This window comes from Camellia sinensis, chromosome 10, assembly GCF_055761805.1.
Source record: "Camellia sinensis isolate YWXY chromosome 10, ASM5576180v1, whole genome shotgun sequence".
In the NCBI taxonomy this organism is placed as follows: domain Eukaryota; kingdom Viridiplantae; phylum Streptophyta; class Magnoliopsida; order Ericales; family Theaceae; genus Camellia; species Camellia sinensis.
In genome coordinates, this window is record NC_138970.1 from 57,573,229 (window position 1) to 57,591,708 (window position 18,480).

Here is an 18,480-nt window from a genome sequence, read left to right on the forward strand (position 1 = left end):
CACCACCCCCACAACACATGTGACGGGTGGAGATTAAAGGAGAAGAAAAAAAAAAAAAAACCAAAGAAAAATTGACCAATCAGGAAAAAGAGGGAGTCAAAACAGGTGAGGAAAAAGTAGTCTTCATCATTTTTCTTCCTGAATAATAGTATCTCCAAGAGACTTTCTAAATGAGAAGCTATTAGAACTAACATTACCATATTTTAATCACTCTAATGATTAACTATTACAATAATTATTTTAACAAATTTTTTTTTAAGATAGCTACATATAAAAAGCCTTGAAAGACTCTTTAAACAGTTCGTGTATATAAATATTCACAATAAAGAGTAGAGTTAAAACACATACATCAAAAAACAATTAGAGAAAATAAAGAACACTTGTAAATAAAAGCTTAAGGTTGTGTAACTCATAAATTTAAGTAGGGATTTAAAATTGAAAAGGAAAAAAATGTTTAAAAAATATAGTTATATTTCATCTACAATTCCCCTCCCTTTTTCATTTCTATTTTCATTTCCAAATCCCTACCCAAATCATAAACCAAACATGACCTAAAAGTCAAAGCCAGATAAAAGTTTCTAATACAAACAAGTGTCATAACTAAATCACTTTAAATTATAAAAAATAATAATAATTATAATAATTCATAACTAAACACCACTCAAAGTAAGCCAGATAAGAGTTTCTAATACAAACAAGTCTCATAACTAAATCCCTTTAAATTATAAATAATAATAATAATAATAATAATTCATAACTAAACACCACTCAAAGTATAATTAAAAACATTTTCAATTATAATCAAAATAATAATCACAATAAATTCTACCTAATATCACAATGAATAATAATCAAATCACAATAAGTCATAACTAAAAATTACAAATGTCATAACTAGACATATGATACACACCTCAAAATGGGGTGAAGGTGTATGAATTTCCATGTACTTAAGGAAAAAACACATTCCATGGGGTGGAAGCTTATCCAACTTAACGTTGCCATTCACCCAACATCCATATCCACAAGAAATGCTCAAAACCAAAGGAATTAAAACAAGCATATCATATGATCTCCACAGATACAAATTCTCAATTGAGTGTTCAAAAAATAATAAAAGTAAACTAGGAAGAAGTACAGGAACAAATAGCTGTTTTCCCAACATGTTTACTGATTTCTCATAAAACAAACAGCAGCCAGAAAAGGCCAAAAAGCATGCCATTTTACCACTCCAAAAGAAAAGCAACAGGGGTCAATTATCCTTTTAAATCTTGAAAACAGACTAAAGGTGTGATACCTAAACCCCCCCACAAACTGTTACATACTAGCTTGTAGACAACCTCTACAAGTGAGACAATAATAAGTTCTACAATAACAAATCAACAATAACCACAAATGTTGTTCAAATAAAGAGGATACTGTATGGTAGCACTTGGATAAAACCAATACCATTGTCAAGCCAAGTTCACCATCCATAGGCATAAACTATAGACATTTCACCCAAGTAAAGAAGACTGCATTGGAGGAGTTCTCCGATTCATATTCAGTTGGCACGGCTTTTGAAAACATCAAGACCCATCTCAGTTGGATCGGTAGCTTGCAACTCCACCTGAATGCCATCAAGCTCTCTCTTGAACCTGTCCTTGGAACTAGCATAAATCATTTTGCTTCTGACCCTCGATGTATCAGGTGACCTTCAAAAAACCAAAAAACAATCAAAATGAACAGAGGAAGATTGAGTAGATGATTATACAGACGGCTATAACATTTACTATACCAAGCAATAAAGAAAATCCTGCTTTTCGGGACATTCTCTGCTGTCATGAAGTCGAAGTCGTAGACAGCATAGCGACATTCGTCAGCAGGAAGACTAGCAGTGAAGTCCTCGTAGCTTTGGGCTGGTTCACCAACCTTTTCCACAATAACTTGCTTCTGCTTTTCCTCTATCTTGAAAACTATGAAGCGATAAGTTCTTTTTGTTTTCAGCTCCATAAACCTTAATTTGCAGTCATCATGCACAGCCATCCCAGAAGCGGCGTTGGCCTGTAAAATGGATAGCCATCACCAATATCAATTAGGTCTTACAATCTACTATATCTATCAGTGACAAGATAACCAATTGTAGCCTCAATAACATCAAACAGATCCATATTTTAAACAATAAACTGAAAAACAGTTCCATAGAAAAATCATGCATCTAATGAAAGTAAGAATAAGATAGAAGTTGCTAGCATAAATCGGGTGCCGACAGTCATATAGCACAAGGGAATCTCCATTATGCTCAATTTGATCAGCAAAAGAATAAAAGAAAACTATAAGGAATCAATTCTTGTGATGGGTTTGCATTGGCAAATCCACTATCAAACTCCTATCATCAATATGATAATAAAAAATAGTAGCTCTATTCACCCTTGTGAGGTGTAGAGAGTATCCCACACACAACTGATTGCAGTCCAGTCCAGGGTATAGAGGGTGGGCAGCCTTGGCACAGTGGTAAAGTTACTCCATTGTAACATGAGCACCATGGGTTCAAACCAGGGAAGCAGTTTATCTGCACATTGGGGTAACACTGCATGCATCTAACCCGCAATGGTGGGAGGCTCTGGGATTGCCAATTCCAGTCCAGGATCTCGCCAATTACAAAGTTCACATAAATGGAACTCCAAAACAAAATTCCATTCCAGATCTTGGCACCATAGCTCTGGTGGTAAGAGCTAGACCCTGCCACTTTTTCAACCAGATCCATGAAACTATTGCTGACATTGGTTGCTGTAGAAAATCTCAAATGTTTTTTCAATTAAATTACAATTATATATGAGACCAACAAAACAATAACAATCTACACTAGTTGAACCCCTAGCAGCTATTTCAGGAAGCAAACGCAACGCAACCAAAATAAGCTAAATTTTTCTTTCTTACATTATTTTTCATTTTCCGATCAATCAACTAAGGAGAGAATACAAAGACTGAGGAGTGAAATGACTTACAAAATTTTAGCATGGATAGTCAGATCCAAATACAAAAATCATGACCACAAATTAATTAGAAAGACCGCAAAAAAATTTAAAAAAAAGTTCGATTAACTTTAGATCCAACTCAACCAAGTACTAATGAACTTCAAACTTTAAAAGCAAAAAGTCACGGTAATCAGATACATCCGATCAAAATTCAGATATTCAGATCTTGGAAAACATGGAAAAGAAAATGAAGTTAATGAACATTTACTTATTTATTTTTATTATTTTGATGAGTTAGGAAATTAACAAAAAAAAAAATTGTAAATAAATATTTTTATATATCGGTCAAAAAAATATATTTAAAAATTAAATATGTAACATAATCTCATTTTCATCTCGTTTTCGTTTGATCCAAACATAGCAACTTCAAATCGAAACCAAATCAGACATAAGAACTAGCAAAACACCAACTACAAACTCGATCAATAGATATAAGCACAATCAATCGCTTCAATTTCATGAAAATCAGCTTTGAACAAACAGATCTATCACAGATCCAACCCCAAAATCACTACACACATACTTCAATACACAAATATATGTAAAAAAAATAATAATAACATAGATTCAAAACCCTAGCCAAAAGAAGAAGCTGAAGCACAGACTCACCATGTTGGTAGATTCAGTGAATAGTTGAGAGAGCTCGATCTATCGACAGAGATTTGAGAGGAGAAAATTTAGAGAGAGAGAGAGAGAGAGAGAGAGACAGTGCTCCGATAACGAGGGCTCTGTGAATGAAATTGGGTAGCCCTTTTTAATCGGTGGTTCTTTCGTGAGCGTTCGTACGGTGGAGGCGAGCGTACGTGAGTGACCGTGTCAGCGGAATGCCCAACTAATGGTGTCTCGCCACGTCAATGTATTCTGTGGGGTTGGGCGTGGCTGCTTGAGAGGTGGCATTCGGCTTGGCTCGAGCCGCCAGACGAAGAACCAGGCAGAGTTTTTTTTTTTTTTTGGTGAATATTTCAAAAAAATTAAACTATTTATGAAAATAATTAACTTTTAAAATTATTTATCGAACTAACTTATTATTTAAAATTGTAGGTTTGTTAATATGACGTCTTCACACCAGTGAGTCGTGTCCATATGAATTGCATCATCAAAATGTAATCTTATCGTGAAATCACGTTTTAAATTTATATTTTTAAAAAAAATAGATTAATTTAATAAATAGTCTAAAATTTTAATTATTTTGATAAATAATTTAATTTTTTAGAATATTAAAAAAAACGCGAAAAAAATGTCGGTCATGTTTAGTGCATATTATACCAAAATAAATAAATAAATTCTTAAAACCGTTATTAGTGATGAAAAAATATTTTAAAAAATATATAAATATTTTATCTATTTTTAAATATGTAAAAAGTGTATTGAAATTATAAATTTTTTTGACATTTTTTTTATGTTTATTGACCGCCCTTAGGTCCTGTTTATTTTGAGAGATGAATGATAAGATTGAATTAATAGTGAGGTGAAACTATAAAAATCATGTTTGTTTTGAAAACTTGACATGGAATTAAAAGTCCCATGGAACAATTAAACCTCTCTAAGGAACAGACTAGCAATTTCTGTTGGAACAATATTTTGTGTACAATAAATAAGTTAAAACCAAATCTAACAAATAAAATAAATTACTTATAGAATTTATTTACCGAACCGAATAAATATTTAAAAGATCAAGTTGAGTGTGTGACATTCTTTCCCTAAGACAGATTCGTCCCGTTACAGTGCTTACGGATAGATGGCATCTATCTCCCAGGATACAATGATCTTCTCAGATGTAGTAGTATTCCAAACAATCTATACAACGAACCGAACTGTTTTCTATACTCTCAAATAATTCTCTTTAAAAAACTAGAGTGAAGAATAATGCAAAGGGAGATCAAAATCGAAAAGACAATGAAATTTTTGGATTTCTGGATGTCAAAAACTGCTAGAAATGATCTCTATTTATAGGCAACTTGGTGGTAGTTTAAACAGATCCGAACAGGTCTCATTTTGAAATGGACAGGTGCACTTTTGAAATAAACAAATACAGTTCAAAATTGAACAGATCTGCAGCAGTTTGAATCTATATAACTGCTGGCAGTTTTAAAACTATTAAAACCAGCTTGAATCTATTGGAAATTTGAACCGGAAAGGCACTGTATAGACAAGAAAAATTGAATTCAACTTTGGTACAAAATTTGAATTAATTTCGTTCAGAAAAAATAATTTTTCCCGCAAGAATTTATGGAAAAAATTCAAATAAATTTTGTCTAAAAAATTAATATTAGAACCGACCCACCCACAACCCAAACCCGTGCACGGCACGACTCGGCCGGACGAAAGGGCGACGACGGTGCGCGTGTGTAGTGGTTTGGGCTAAGGCCCACTTTGCTCATAACTCATCCCTTCTACAAACTTGGGGTGCCCCTTGGGGCCCAGCACAAGTGTTGCCACCTAGAACTTATATACACACATGAATTCTCTAAAGTTTCCAATGTGGGACAAGCCTTACAAGGAAACCCACATTTTAGGGGTTGTTTGGGGTGTCCTAAATAAGTGCACTTTTTGTCTTTTTGGACTAAAAAGTTGAGGGAAAAAATATGGATATTTGGGTTAACTTTTTGACTTTTTATGAAAAATGTGTAATAAAAAATTGTAAAAATTGGTTTGTAGAGGAAAATTATGATTGGGAGTTGTGCAGCCGTAATTGTTGACTTTTGATGAATAGTGTTAACTTTTTAACTTTTTGAGTAACTTTTTGACTTTTTAGCTTTTTTTAAGTATCCCAAACTTGGCCTTATTCTTTAGTTGTCCATTCCACGAACCCGAAAACGATGTCAACTTTTCATTCACTCATAAACGATTTTGACGAACCGTCTTCACGGTGTGACTTGCCATGCAGTAAGGAACACGTCACCTCTTTAGACCCACCCTAAAAGACGTGTGGGACTCACTCAAATTTAGGCTCAAAGTTCGCCCAAAATAAGCCTATAAACCCATAAATTCCAACAATTCCCCACATGAATAGAATTTGACGAAGATAAAATGCAACAACATGATTTAATTACTGAGAGTACAGAAATTGAAAATATTCTGCAAAGGATAGGTAGCTTTTGGCTTTGAACCTTCCCTTGTGAGACACTATCGAATTTACTAGTTAACCAGTGAACATGATGTCTTGAACTGTTCAGTCATTTATGTAAACCAAGACAATAGAACTCACATAGTATATTACCAAACACAGTTTAGTTCTCACTATTGTGTTCATTTTGGTCCTAAACAACCTGGTATTTCATGAGTGCTCTAAAGAATTGTAACCCTTCACAAATCTTATAGAACTGGCCCAGTTCACACTCATATAGGTAATTCTTATGAAGAGTATCCTGTCATAGTCCACTAGGTATTCTTAGATATAAGAATCATTAAAAGTATTACTTAACCTAAAATGCTGCAGACATCACTATTTCATCATAGAAATGGGAAAAGTTTGATTCCCTAGTGATCCTTATAAGTCATACACAACTCGGTTGTCCCTTTGAACCTAGATCTTGGGATCTCCAGTCAACTAGGTTAGATTGCCGTTGTGGTAATTCTTATTTAATTGGCATAAGTCCCATTCCCCTCGATGAATTCTCAACTAACTCTCTTGTTAACCCTTTGGTTAATGAATCCGCTATGTTGTCTTTAGACTTCACATATTCAATGAAAATTTCCATTAGAGAGTAGTTGTCTCACGGTGTTATGTCGACGACGAATGTGTCGCGACTTACTATTATATATATGACTCTGTGCTCTACCTATTGTTGATTGACTATCGCAATGTATGCATATAACAGGCACCGATTTTGGTCACATTGGAATATTTTCAAGGAAGTGGCAAAGTCATTCTGCTTCTCCCCCAGCTTTATCTAAAGCTATGAATTTTGATTTCATAGTAGACCTAGCAATGCAAGTCTGTTTGGAATATTTCTAAAATACAACCGCCTCACCAAGAGTAAAGACATACCCACTGGTGGATTTTGAGTCTCTAGTATCTGATATCCAATTTGCATCACAGTATCCTTCAAGTACTGCTGGATATCTAGTATAATTAAGCCTAATGTTACGAGTAAATCAGAGATATCTTAGAACCCTTATAATAGCTTTCCAGTGTTCTTGTGATAACCTTGTCACGTGTTATGTTAATTAATCTTAATTATGATTGTGGTTATATAGCGATCCCAATTTTTCCTCTATTGATTATTGTAACCCGGACTTGGTTCTGTGGGTGTTGGTTATTGTTGTATCTTGTTTCCATCCTTCGATTCTTTGTATATGAATTTTAGGATGTGTTAGGCAGGTTTGTGACAGGTTGGGTGAGTTTTTAAACCAAGTGTTGTTGCCCAGATTTTTTGTTCTTCACTCGAGCGAGGCTTTTGTCGCTCGAGCGAGCCCCTTGTTTTAGATCCTTCGCTCGAGCGAGAGTTAGGTGTTGTGTCTGGTGGCTCGAGCGAGAAGTCCTTCTCTCGAGCGTGCGTCTGCTTCTGGGTTTAGACTTAAGAGTTGTAATCCTTGGCTCGAGCGAGCTTTCCTTCGCTCGAGCGAACGAAGACTATGTTTTGGAGTTCTTCGCTCGAGCGAGATTTTCTTCGCTCGAGCGTGCTTCTGGTTGCAGACCTGAAGCTTTGCATTGTTGGCTCGAGTGAGACTTTATTCGCTTGAGCGAGGTTTTCTTTGTGTCTTGTCGCTCGAGCGAGCCTGTGTTATATCAGTAGTCAGCAGCGGGATTACACTTCACTTTTTCATCCCTTTTGATTTCAAAACACTAGATTCAGCTCCCTCTCTCTCTACATTTACCTTCTCTCTAGGGATTGATCTACTTCTAGTGTGTTTCTAGCCTAGTCCCTTTGTAAGAAAGGTTGTGCTCGGGGTGGGCTCCTTTGATCCGAAAAATCTCGCATTTGGAGCATCTTTGGTTTTTCTCCTCATTTCCTTTGAGCTCCGAACTTTGAGGTAGGGATGATCTACTCCTTCTTTTGAGTTTTGACATAAATATTAGTCATTTTGATTAGTTAGTAATGTTGGGTAATTTTAGGAAAGTTAGGGTTTATTTGGTGGTTATAAAAAGGGAGTTTTCAAATGTTAAACTCTATGTGTATGAGAGACCTTGGAAAATGGAATTATTGTTGTTAAATTAATGAAATTGAACCTTAGGGTTGATATTGAGAAAAAGGAGAAAATGCCCTATTTATGTTGAATAATTAATTTGAATAATTAAATTGGAAAAATGTGAAATTGAGTTGAGAATAATGAAATTGGGAAATTGTGGGAGTAAATGGTGTAGTTGGATAATTTAATCACTCATCTATGAGATTGTCGATATTTTATCTGTTGATGAATTTGTTATCTGTTTAGAGATAACTACTTTAGGCTATCGGTGGAGGATAGTCTTGATTGTTGTAGACACTGTATGTTGATTAGGGAAAACTGAAACTAATCGAACGTGTTATGTCATTGAATGTGATGGTTAGAATAATACAGCAAATATGTGTATTGATTGATCATGGTATGTGATAAAGTGCTTAAATACATTATATATGTATCTTTATTTGGGAGGAGATGGGGGATGTACTCCAGCGTGTGAGAGGAGATATGGGATATACTCCACACACATATGTGTTCATATACTTTAACACATTATGCATGTAACTTGTTTAGAAGGAGATGAGGGATGTACTCCATATGTGTTCATATACTTTAACACATTATTTATGTACTCCACACGTGTGTTCATATACTTTAACACATTGTTTGTGTATCTATGTTTGGGAGAAGATATGGGATGTACTCCATAGGTGGTTATATGTTTAAATACATTGTATATGTATCATTATTTGGGAGGAGTTGGGGAATGTATTCCATAGATAATTAAGTTGGCCGAGGCATCCGGGGTGAAAGTCCCGAGACCTTATAAAGTGAAGTATTAGTTACGTGAGATGTAGTCTCATTTTGAATCATGGGTAACGAAAGAGTTAACAAGTCGAGTGGTAGTCTCACTTAAATTGTTTGGTTAGATATTGAACCATAATTAGGAACTGATCTGGACAAATAAAGGAAGTAGATGGTAACATGGATGTAATTGTTGTCGGGCTATGAAAAGGGTGTGATTCGGTGTATACGTGTCGATCATTTGTTGTATGATAATGTTTATACCTGTCGATCATTTGTTGTGTGATAATGTTTTAGTTATTTTTCATATTGGGTTTAGTATATTTCTACTGGGCTTTGGCTCACCCTACTTGGGACACCATTTTCAGGTACATGAGACGTGCCAAGTTTAAGATCTTTACTTGGGAGGTCTTCAGAGTTGAAGACTTTGCTTTGTTATTTATTTGTTGATTATATGTAAATGCAAGCCAAGGGCTTTACCTGTAAAAGAGTTAGAACTCTTCTTTTGATTGACCAAGTAATAACTTGGAAAGATGTAAGCCTGCGGGGCATTCTATTATTTTTGTAAACATTTGTAATTAATATAAAATACACTTTTGTAATATTAACTCTGATGCTTGTATGGAAATGTAAACTATCTATCATGTTGATGGAAGGATTGGATGTGGGAATTATGTATTATTTTGAGGGCGTTACAACTTGGTATCAGAGCGTACCGGGTTCGAATACTTTGGATATGCGAGAAGTGGTTAGTACCACAATGGGTTTGTCTCGCTTGTTAGAAACTTATGCATGATGTTATGTGTTTATTTGATAACATGTTTATGTGACTATATGGGTATGGGATTTAGTTTCTAGGATGTTGATTGGATCCTTGGATTTCTGGGAGTCCTGTTGGAAAAGCACTTGATCAATGTTGTTTCTAACCGGAACTCTAGCAACGCCTCGGGACTGTCATTATCCGGAAATAAAATTCGTAAGTGCTTATGTGATTATGTGCTTACGTAAAATGAATTACAGTTGTCCAATGCTTTAGGACGCGAGTGAAATAGCTTCGGTACATTTGAAAATGTACTAATACCTTTGTTACTTTTACTAGGATGCCTAGACGAGGAAGTTTTGATTTCCCTCCTTCCACACGGGAAAAGTTGCGGAAACAGTTTATGGAGTTACGCCAAGGTACTACACCTTTGGTACAGTTTGAAGCATGGTTTGCTAACCTATCGAGGTTTGCCCCAGAACTGGTGGAGACGGAGGAATTGCGTTGTTCAGAGTTTGAGAGAAAGCTATATGACGACATCCGAGAAAGGATTGCTGGGTCTTGGCATAGGAGCTATAGTGTGCTCGTTAAGGCGGCAGCTAATGTAGAGGCAGCGGTGCTAACTATGGGACAAAATAGGAAAAAGTCCATGGTTGTGAGTGTTGGTCAGGTTAGGGAGGAGGCCATCTCGGTAACTCCTACGGTTTATAGGTACTCTAGGCCTAGTAAGAGGTGGAGGCGAAAGTATGCTCTGTCCCAGGCTAAGTCCTTTTCTTCGCCAGGGGTTTCGGACTCTTCTGTTGGGAGGTCTAGAGAGGTTCAGGTCTCAGGCTAGTCTCAGAGTAGGGGGTCTGCTGGTTATTTTAGATGTGGTCTGCTGGGCCACAAGTCTTCGGTTTGCCCACAAAGGAAGAGGGCGGGATTGGTAGTTCAACCAGTAGTTGCACCACCAAAATCATCTAGCCGACCAAGTTTTGGATCGACCAAATGTTCATTAGAGAAGCAGTCGTTGGGGTCCCCATCAGTTCAGACTTTGAACCAGTCTCTCACTTGGGAGTTGCTTACTTGTTGGGTGTGTAATCAACCAGGTCATATCAAACGTTTCTGTACCCAGCCAGGGGCTTCTTTGGGAGTCTTACAACCTAGTCAGGTTTAACTTTATTCGACGGGGCAGGGGCAATACCGTTATGAGAAACAAACAGGCCAGATTTCGAGGGCCTCGGGAGAGTCGAGTTCCCAAGCCCCATTTGGGGAAGTGTGCAGTTGTTCCAGGTGTGGCTAGTTGGGGCATACCGATAGTTCTTGTCCGTAGCTTGTAAGCTCGTAGTATATCTTGGGTTTGGAGATGACCAACTTTAGCGGTCCAGCGAGGGACGGTAGTGGTGGTAATACCGATGGGATGGTTTTGTTTTGACTTATCCGTTTTGTAATTGGTGAATTATCGTTTTGTAATCATTGGGTTCTGTTATGTAACCAATGTATTTTGGGAATGTTGGAACATCAAGGTTATTTGTTTATATATATATATATATATATTTATCTGTGCCTGTGCTTTATTTATTTTCATGAGATGGGCAAATTGGAGCATGTAGTGGCTCTAAAGTTTTATTAATGTGATAAGTTGTGCAACCGTGAAATTTTTGAGTTAATGCATTTGTATGTGTGTGATTTGGCTTAGAGAAGCGAGGGCTGGTGAGCCATGTTTTCAAATCTAGAAGAATTATTGAGAGATGCGTATCTTAGTCAGGACCACTATGAGGCGAGAATAGTTATACTTGCCATAAGTACGGAATCTCATATGTGTTATCTATTTGATCTTATGTGCGTGGTAGAGATTTTGGTCTACTATCGTGAGAACTCCTCGAGAGGATGTAAAGTGTGCGATTAATATTAGGTGTTGTATATTTAACATGATGTTTTACAGAGGCATAGCGCATAATTCCGTTAGGAATAGACTTTTATCTTCATGGTAGGTAACGTTGCCAAATTGGCATATGTACTGATTGGTTGTTTTAATTGAGGGAGTGTTAGTCCCTATATAAGATTGTGGTTGTTAGCATCGGGGAGTGGTGTGTTGTGAGCAACTGGTGTTATATCTTGGGCAGTGGTATAATGGGTGTTTCCCTAAGTTTCCAGACTCCTTTGTGATAGTAGAATGCGATAGGTTTGTACCTTAATACAGGGTAGGCTAGGAGATGCTGTCGATAAGATTGGTTGGGCGTATAACCCGTGGTTTGAGTGTGACCCGTGAGTAGAGTCACAGTAGTATGGTGTTTGCGGAGGAAGGTTTGGGATGATAGCGAGGAGGATGTGGACCTTTACTCTTCAAAAGAGCTAGGATGGTGAGCCTTTGAAAGCCTTGTCGGCGACATGCGACTGTGTTAGGTCTGGTTCAAGGTGGTTGTCCAGCGGTAGCAATGTCTAGTGGTTTGGCACGGAGGTTTAGTGTCTTGATGGTACTCTCGAGACGAGTGACAGGTAAGGTGTGGAATAAAGAGTGGACCCTATAGGCCATTGAGGGATGAAGGTACTGAGTTCGCTTGTGTTCGGTACAAACAGATACGTAGCAGTGACAAGTGTCATGGGGTGGTGAACCCTTGTCAGCTAACTCGGTACGAGGGAATGGGTATGCATATCTTGTTATTATGAGTTCAGTCAAGATGGGGAGTGAAATCTCTGAATGAGGGATTCAGTATGGGTGTAAGATAGCTTGCATTAAATAAGAAGGTTTTGCTTAGTACGGTACGTGTCAGTGTGTGGTTCGTATGTTGTTATTAGATGATGTGTAGAAGGGGATCGATCCTAGGGAAATCCCCGGAGAATGCCTTGGTAAGGCAATAGTGTGATTACTGATTGAATCGAGTGGTTTGATGTTTGGTAAAGCTAGGTCACTTTGGTATAAATGTCTGTCGTCCAGTTTGGATAGCGGTAACACTAGTGAGGTAACAAAATTGTGTAAAGTGAGTGAGGCACTCTGTTAAAGTTGTTTCGACTTGTTCGGTCCTTGTTTGTGTGGTGTAAGGCATGGAGGTGTGCAATGTTATCCTTTGTGTTGTTGCGTTATTGGGAATTTCAAATTTTCAGGGGTCCCTATCATGAGAGTTTTGTTTTTGAGTGTTGCGTCATCACTGTGAGTATGACGGGTTTTGTAGGATGGTTATGTTGTGATTCACGGGAGGGACATTGGGTACTTTTCATAAACTAAAATGATTTCAAATCGAAACGTGAATTTGCGATCCTTATTTTCGGGAAAATAATCTGAGAAAAATCTTTTCGGCTGTGGCCAGTTGTAAATGACGTGTTTAAGTGGTGCCAGTATAAGTCTGAATATTTTTTGGAGGAACTGAGTGCTTTGAAACATAGGAAGTAAATAAAACGATTTCTTTAACCTGAATGGAATATCTTTTGAGAAGTTAGATTTAACCTAGCCTGAATTGCTGGTTACATATTGTGTGTCTTTGGCAAGACCTCGAAATTTTGGGGTAATAACGTGCCATAATATTGTTCTTTACCCGTGCTTCGTCTTGCATTCATGTTTTGTGAAAGTTGATCGAAAGCCTTGTGTACGAATATTTTCGTGTTTCCTATGTTGGGGTATTAAGTACTAAATACTGGCTTGGATATTGTCGATAGTCGAGACGTGGTAGATGTCTCAGAACACTGTAGTGGTTGGACGTGTCATACTGTTATTATTGTTATCGAGCCTTGTGAAGCAGGACTTTTCCATTAGTTAAGATGTTGTGGAAACATAACGGGGTTGAGGAAGCCACTTGGGAAGGTGAATTAGAGGTCCAAGAGAAGTATCCGGATCTATTGGTAGATAATTTAGTGGATGTTGAATATTTTGTTGTATTGATAAACTTTAAGAACATTGAATATGTCTTCAGTTATAAAACATTGTGCATGTTTCGGTTTATGGTAGTATTATGTCATATGCCTTGAAATGGAAGTTTAATTTAACATTGTATATGTTGGATGTGTTGCAGTAAGGGAAATCTATCATGAACATTGAATATGATATGCAATTGTGAAATATGTATGTAGAAACTTGTTGAATTTCAATGAAATGCTTGTTGTAGCAAACTGTGAGAAATGCCTCTTGAATAGAGATGGGATAATAGGTAATGGGTCAGGTTGTGAAATATTGGTTGGTAATGTTATTGAGAATTGAGAAAAACTTGTTTTTGAAACTTGTATCTAATTTCGGGGACGAAATTCTTTAAGGGGGGAGGTTATAGCGATCCCAGTTTTTCCTCTATTGATTATTGTAACCCGGACTTGGTTCCATGGGTGTTGGTTATTGTTATATCTTGTTTCCATCCTTCGATTCTTTGTATATGAGTTTTAGGATGTGTTGGGCAGATTTGTAACAGGTTGGGTGAGTTTTTAAACCAAGTGTTGCTGCCCAGATTTTTGGTTCTTCGCTCGAGCGAGGCTTTTGTTGCTCGAGCGAGCCCCTTGTTTTAGATCCTTCGCTCGAGCCAGGGTTCCTTCGCTCGAGCGAGAGTTGGGTGTTGTGTCTGGTGGCTCGAGCAAGACGTCATTCGCTCGAACGTGCGTCTGCGTCTGGGTTTAGACCTGAAAGTTGCAATCCTTGGCTCGAGCGAGCTTTCCTTCGCTTGAGCGAGCGAGGACTATGTTTTGGAGTTCTTTGCTCGAGCGAGATTTTCTTCGCTCAAGCGTGCTTCTGGTTGCAGACCTGAAGCTTTGCATTGTTGGCTCGAGCGAGACTTTATTCGCTCGAGCGAGGTTTTCTTTGTGTCTGGTCGCTTGAGCGACCAATCCTTCGCTCGAGTGAGCCTGTGTTATATCAGTAGTCAGCAGCGGGATTACACTTCACTTCTCCATCCCTTTTGATTTCAAAACCCTAGATTCAGCTCCCTCTCTCTCTACATTTACCTTCTCTCTAGGGATTGATCTACTTCTAGTGTGTTTCTAGCCTAGTCCCTTTGTAAGAAAGGTTGTGCTCGGGGTAGGCTTCACTTTGATTCAAAAAATCTCGCATTTAGAGCATCTTTGGTTTTTCTCCTCATCTCCTTTGAGCTCCTAACTTTGAAGTAGGGATGATCTACTCCTTCTTATGAGTTTTGACATAAATATTAGTCATTTTGATTAGTTAGTAATGTTGGGTAATTTTGGGAAAGTTAGGGTTTATTTGGTGGTTATAAAAATGGGGTTTTCAAATGTTAAACTCTATGTATATAAGAGACCTTGGAAAATGGAATTATTGTTGTCAAATTGATGAAATTGAACCTTAGGGTTGATATTGAGAAAAGGGGGGAAATGCCCTATTTATGTTGAATAATTAAATTAGGAAAATGTGAAATTTAGTTGAGAATAATAAAATTGGGAAATTGTGGTAGTAAATGGTGTAGTTGGATAATTTAATCACTCACCTATGAGATTGTCGATATTTTATCTGTTGATGAATTTATTATCTGTTTAGAGATAACTACTTTGGGCTATCGGTGGAGGATAGTCTTGATTGTTGTAAACACTGTATGTTGATTAGGGAAAACTGAAACTAATAGAACGTGTTATGTCATTGAATGTGATAGTTGGAATAATACAACAAATATGTATATTGATTGATCATGGTATGTGATGAAGTGCTTAAATACATTATATATGTATCTTTATTTAGGAGGAGATGGGAGATGTACTCTAGTATGTGAGAGGAGATAGGGGATGTACTCCACACACATGTGTTCATATACTTTAACACATTATGTGTGTAACTTGTTTAGGAGGAGATATGGGATGTACTCCATATGTGTTCATATACTTTAACACATTATTTATGTACTCCACACATGTGTTCATATACTTTAATACATTGTTTGTGCATCTGTGTTTGGGAGAAGATAGGGAATGTACTCCATAGGTGGTTATATGTTTAAATACAATGTATATGTATCATTATTTGGGAGAAGTTAGGGAATGTACTCCATAGATAATTAAGTTGGCCGAGGCGTCCGGGGTAAAAGTCCCGAGACCTTATAAAGTGAAGTATTAGTTACGTGAGATGTAGTTTCATTTTGAATCATGGGTAACGGAAGAGTTAACAAGTCGAGTGGTAGTCTCACTTAAATTGTTTGGTTAGATATTGAACCATAATTAGGAACTGATCTGGACAAATAAGGGAAGTGGATGGTAGCATGGATGCAATTGTTGTCGGGCTATGAGAAGGGTGTGATTCGGTGTATACGTGCTGATCATTTGTTGTATGATAATGTTTATACGTGTCGATTATTTGTTGTGTGATAATGTTTTAGTTATTTTTCATATTGGGTTTAGTATATTTCTACCGGGCTTTGGCTCACCCTACTTGGGACACCATTTTCAGGTACAGGAGACGTGCCAAGTTCAAGATCTTTACTTGGGAGGTCTTCGGAGTTGAAGACTCTGCTTTGTTATTTATTTTGTTGATTATATGTAAATGCAAGCCGAGGGCTTTACCTGTAAAAGAGTTAGAACTCTTCTTTTAATTGACCAAGTAATAACTTGGAAAGATGTAAGCCTGTAGGGCATTCTATTATTTTTTTAAACATTTGTAATTAATATGAAATACACTTTTGTAATATTAACTCTGATGTTTGTATGGAAATGTAAACTATCTATCATGTTTATGGAAAGATTGGATATGGGAATTATGTATTATTTTGAGGGCGTTACAGGTTATGTGCTTAATGTGATTTTGAGTGCTACTTATATGATTATGTATGTGTTTGAATTCCTATCTGTTTACCATAGGAAAATCTGTTTAATTTTCTATTATAGAATTTAAATTGAAGGCCATAAAGGCATCAGAAAGTGAAATTAACTATATTTTTGTGCTTAGCATGATTTTTAGAACCTACGGTGAAATTTAATTAAAAATTGATTCGGATCAAGTAATTGGATTCAATATGATTGAATTAGAGTACCATTACTTAGCCTTAATCAATTGGGTTAGGCAAGCCTATAAATAGGCTTATATATACTCATTTTGGTTGAGAATGCACTAAAGAGAAAGAGAGTGGCCGGTTTAGAGAAAGATAAAGGCCAAAATTGAAGACTTTGCTAAGAAATTGGAAGACTAAGGGAATTGGTACAAGATTTAACTACATTTGTGAGGATTAGAGCCTCTAGGTGAGTAATTGAACTCAACTTCATGAATTTAAATTCATAATTGAGTGAATTCAAGCAAAATATGTAATTAAGAGCAATAATTGAGTTGATTATGATGAATTTGGAGTCAATATGACCATGCATGTAGAGTATTGCCATGAAATTGCTTAATCAGGCATGTATCAAGTTAAAATATGAGAAATTGAGTGCTAAATCATACATGCAAGCATGATTTTGTTAAGCTCCATGAGTATGAACATCATTTGTACCATTTGAAATGGAATTTGAGTCAATAAGTTACATGCATGCATAATTCATGAAGGTATGTGGCTTGATTTCATGAGCTTTGAAGAATTTGAAATGGTTTTGGAAATTTGGGAAATGAACCATGATTTTCGGTCAATCGAATTCAAATTTCTCATGTTTTCATGTTAGGTAATGTTTTCCCATGCTTTGGTATCAAATTGCAAGTTTTGGAGCCTTTGGGGTTAGGGGTGAGCATGGTCCGGATTGGACTGAATTGGGATAAAATCAGGATCAATCCGTTATTTACGGTTTCTGAAAAATTAGAACCAATCCAATCCGTTTAAATCGTGGAACCAATCCGAACTAATCCATTTAAACATGGATTGGATCGGTTTAGGACCACGAATTTACATAATTAAATAACCAAAAAATATATATAATACTTTAATTTCATAAAAATATAAATATAGCACCATATTAGTTTCACAATGGTAACATGTCTTTTCATAATAGCAACATACTGTTCTAGAATTTAAATACCATAAGAAAAATGGTTCCACCATAAGTATTTAGACCATTACAAATTAACACTAAAAACTAGCAAACAAAAGTAATAAAAGAAGATATTATGCGGGTTTTGGTTTGGATTTAAGTTTTATATGAAATAAGAGAAGATACTATGTAGGAGAATGCATAATAAAAATATAAACTATTTGCATACGGTTCGGATCGGTTCCAATCCGGAACTGTGGGGTTCAATCCGGAACCAATTCGTGAATTACGGATTTTTAATTTTTCAATCCGGCGAACCACGAATTCAAAAAACCAATCCAAACCTACTGGATTGGATTAAATTGAATCAGATTACGGATTTCACGGATTCCTTGCTCAGCCCTATTTGGGTTGGGGTTGAGTTTGAGCTTCAAACAAAGTTCTGGAAAACCCAGAATTCGACTTGTTTGCTCAAGTGAGGAAAGCCTCACTCGAGCTTGAATTTGTAGCTCCCATAAGTTTTGTAAAGATTGCATGGTGGCTGTCATGACCCGAACCCGCCCCTATGGGTTAAGGACATAACCGGCCAGTAATCGAGGGATTACCTACGGCCTCAAACCAAACAAGACATAACTCATCAGCGTAAAGGGGCCAAACGGAAGCAAATTTAAAATTTGTGTCCATAGAGCTGTGCTTACATGGCACATCATAACAATCCATATATATACACCTGTTAATAACTCACATCAAAGAGATAATAACACAAAGCTCTGTACATACAAGGATCATTCAAGTCTAAGTCAGTCAAACCCCAGGTTGATATACAAAGTAATCCGGTGTTTTCGCCAATATAACAAAACTATATCAAAAGAACAAGAGAGGCGAAGACAAGTCTCGTGCGTGAGACGTTTGGGCTGACTCTTTAAAACCTTGACTGTTTCT

At 36.8% G+C, this 18,480-nt stretch overlaps 1 protein-coding gene across 1 annotated transcript; it reads right to left on the minus strand.

Moving 5' to 3' along the window:
- Positions 1–1,135: 1,135 nt before the first annotated feature.
- Positions 1,136–3,952, minus strand: LOC114283539 (actin-depolymerizing factor 2). Its single transcript, XM_028226399.2, has 3 exons — positions 3,627–3,952; positions 1,778–2,043; positions 1,136–1,694 (listed from the first exon to the last, which is right to left on the minus strand). Exons 1-3 carry the CDS (start codon positions 3,627–3,629, stop codon positions 1,544–1,546), a joined length of 420 nt encoding a protein of 139 aa, XP_028082200.2. The 5' UTR covers positions 3,630–3,952; the 3' UTR covers positions 1,136–1,543.
- Positions 3,953–18,480: the final 14,528 nt, after the last annotated feature.

Excerpts from the sequence above, each read along its gene's own strand:
- LOC114283539 (XM_028226399.2), bottom strand. Across the intron at positions 1,695-1,777 it reads AGGATTTTCTTTATTGCTTG|GTCACCTGATACATCGAGGG; the intron begins GTATAGTAAATG and ends GGTTTTTTGAAG.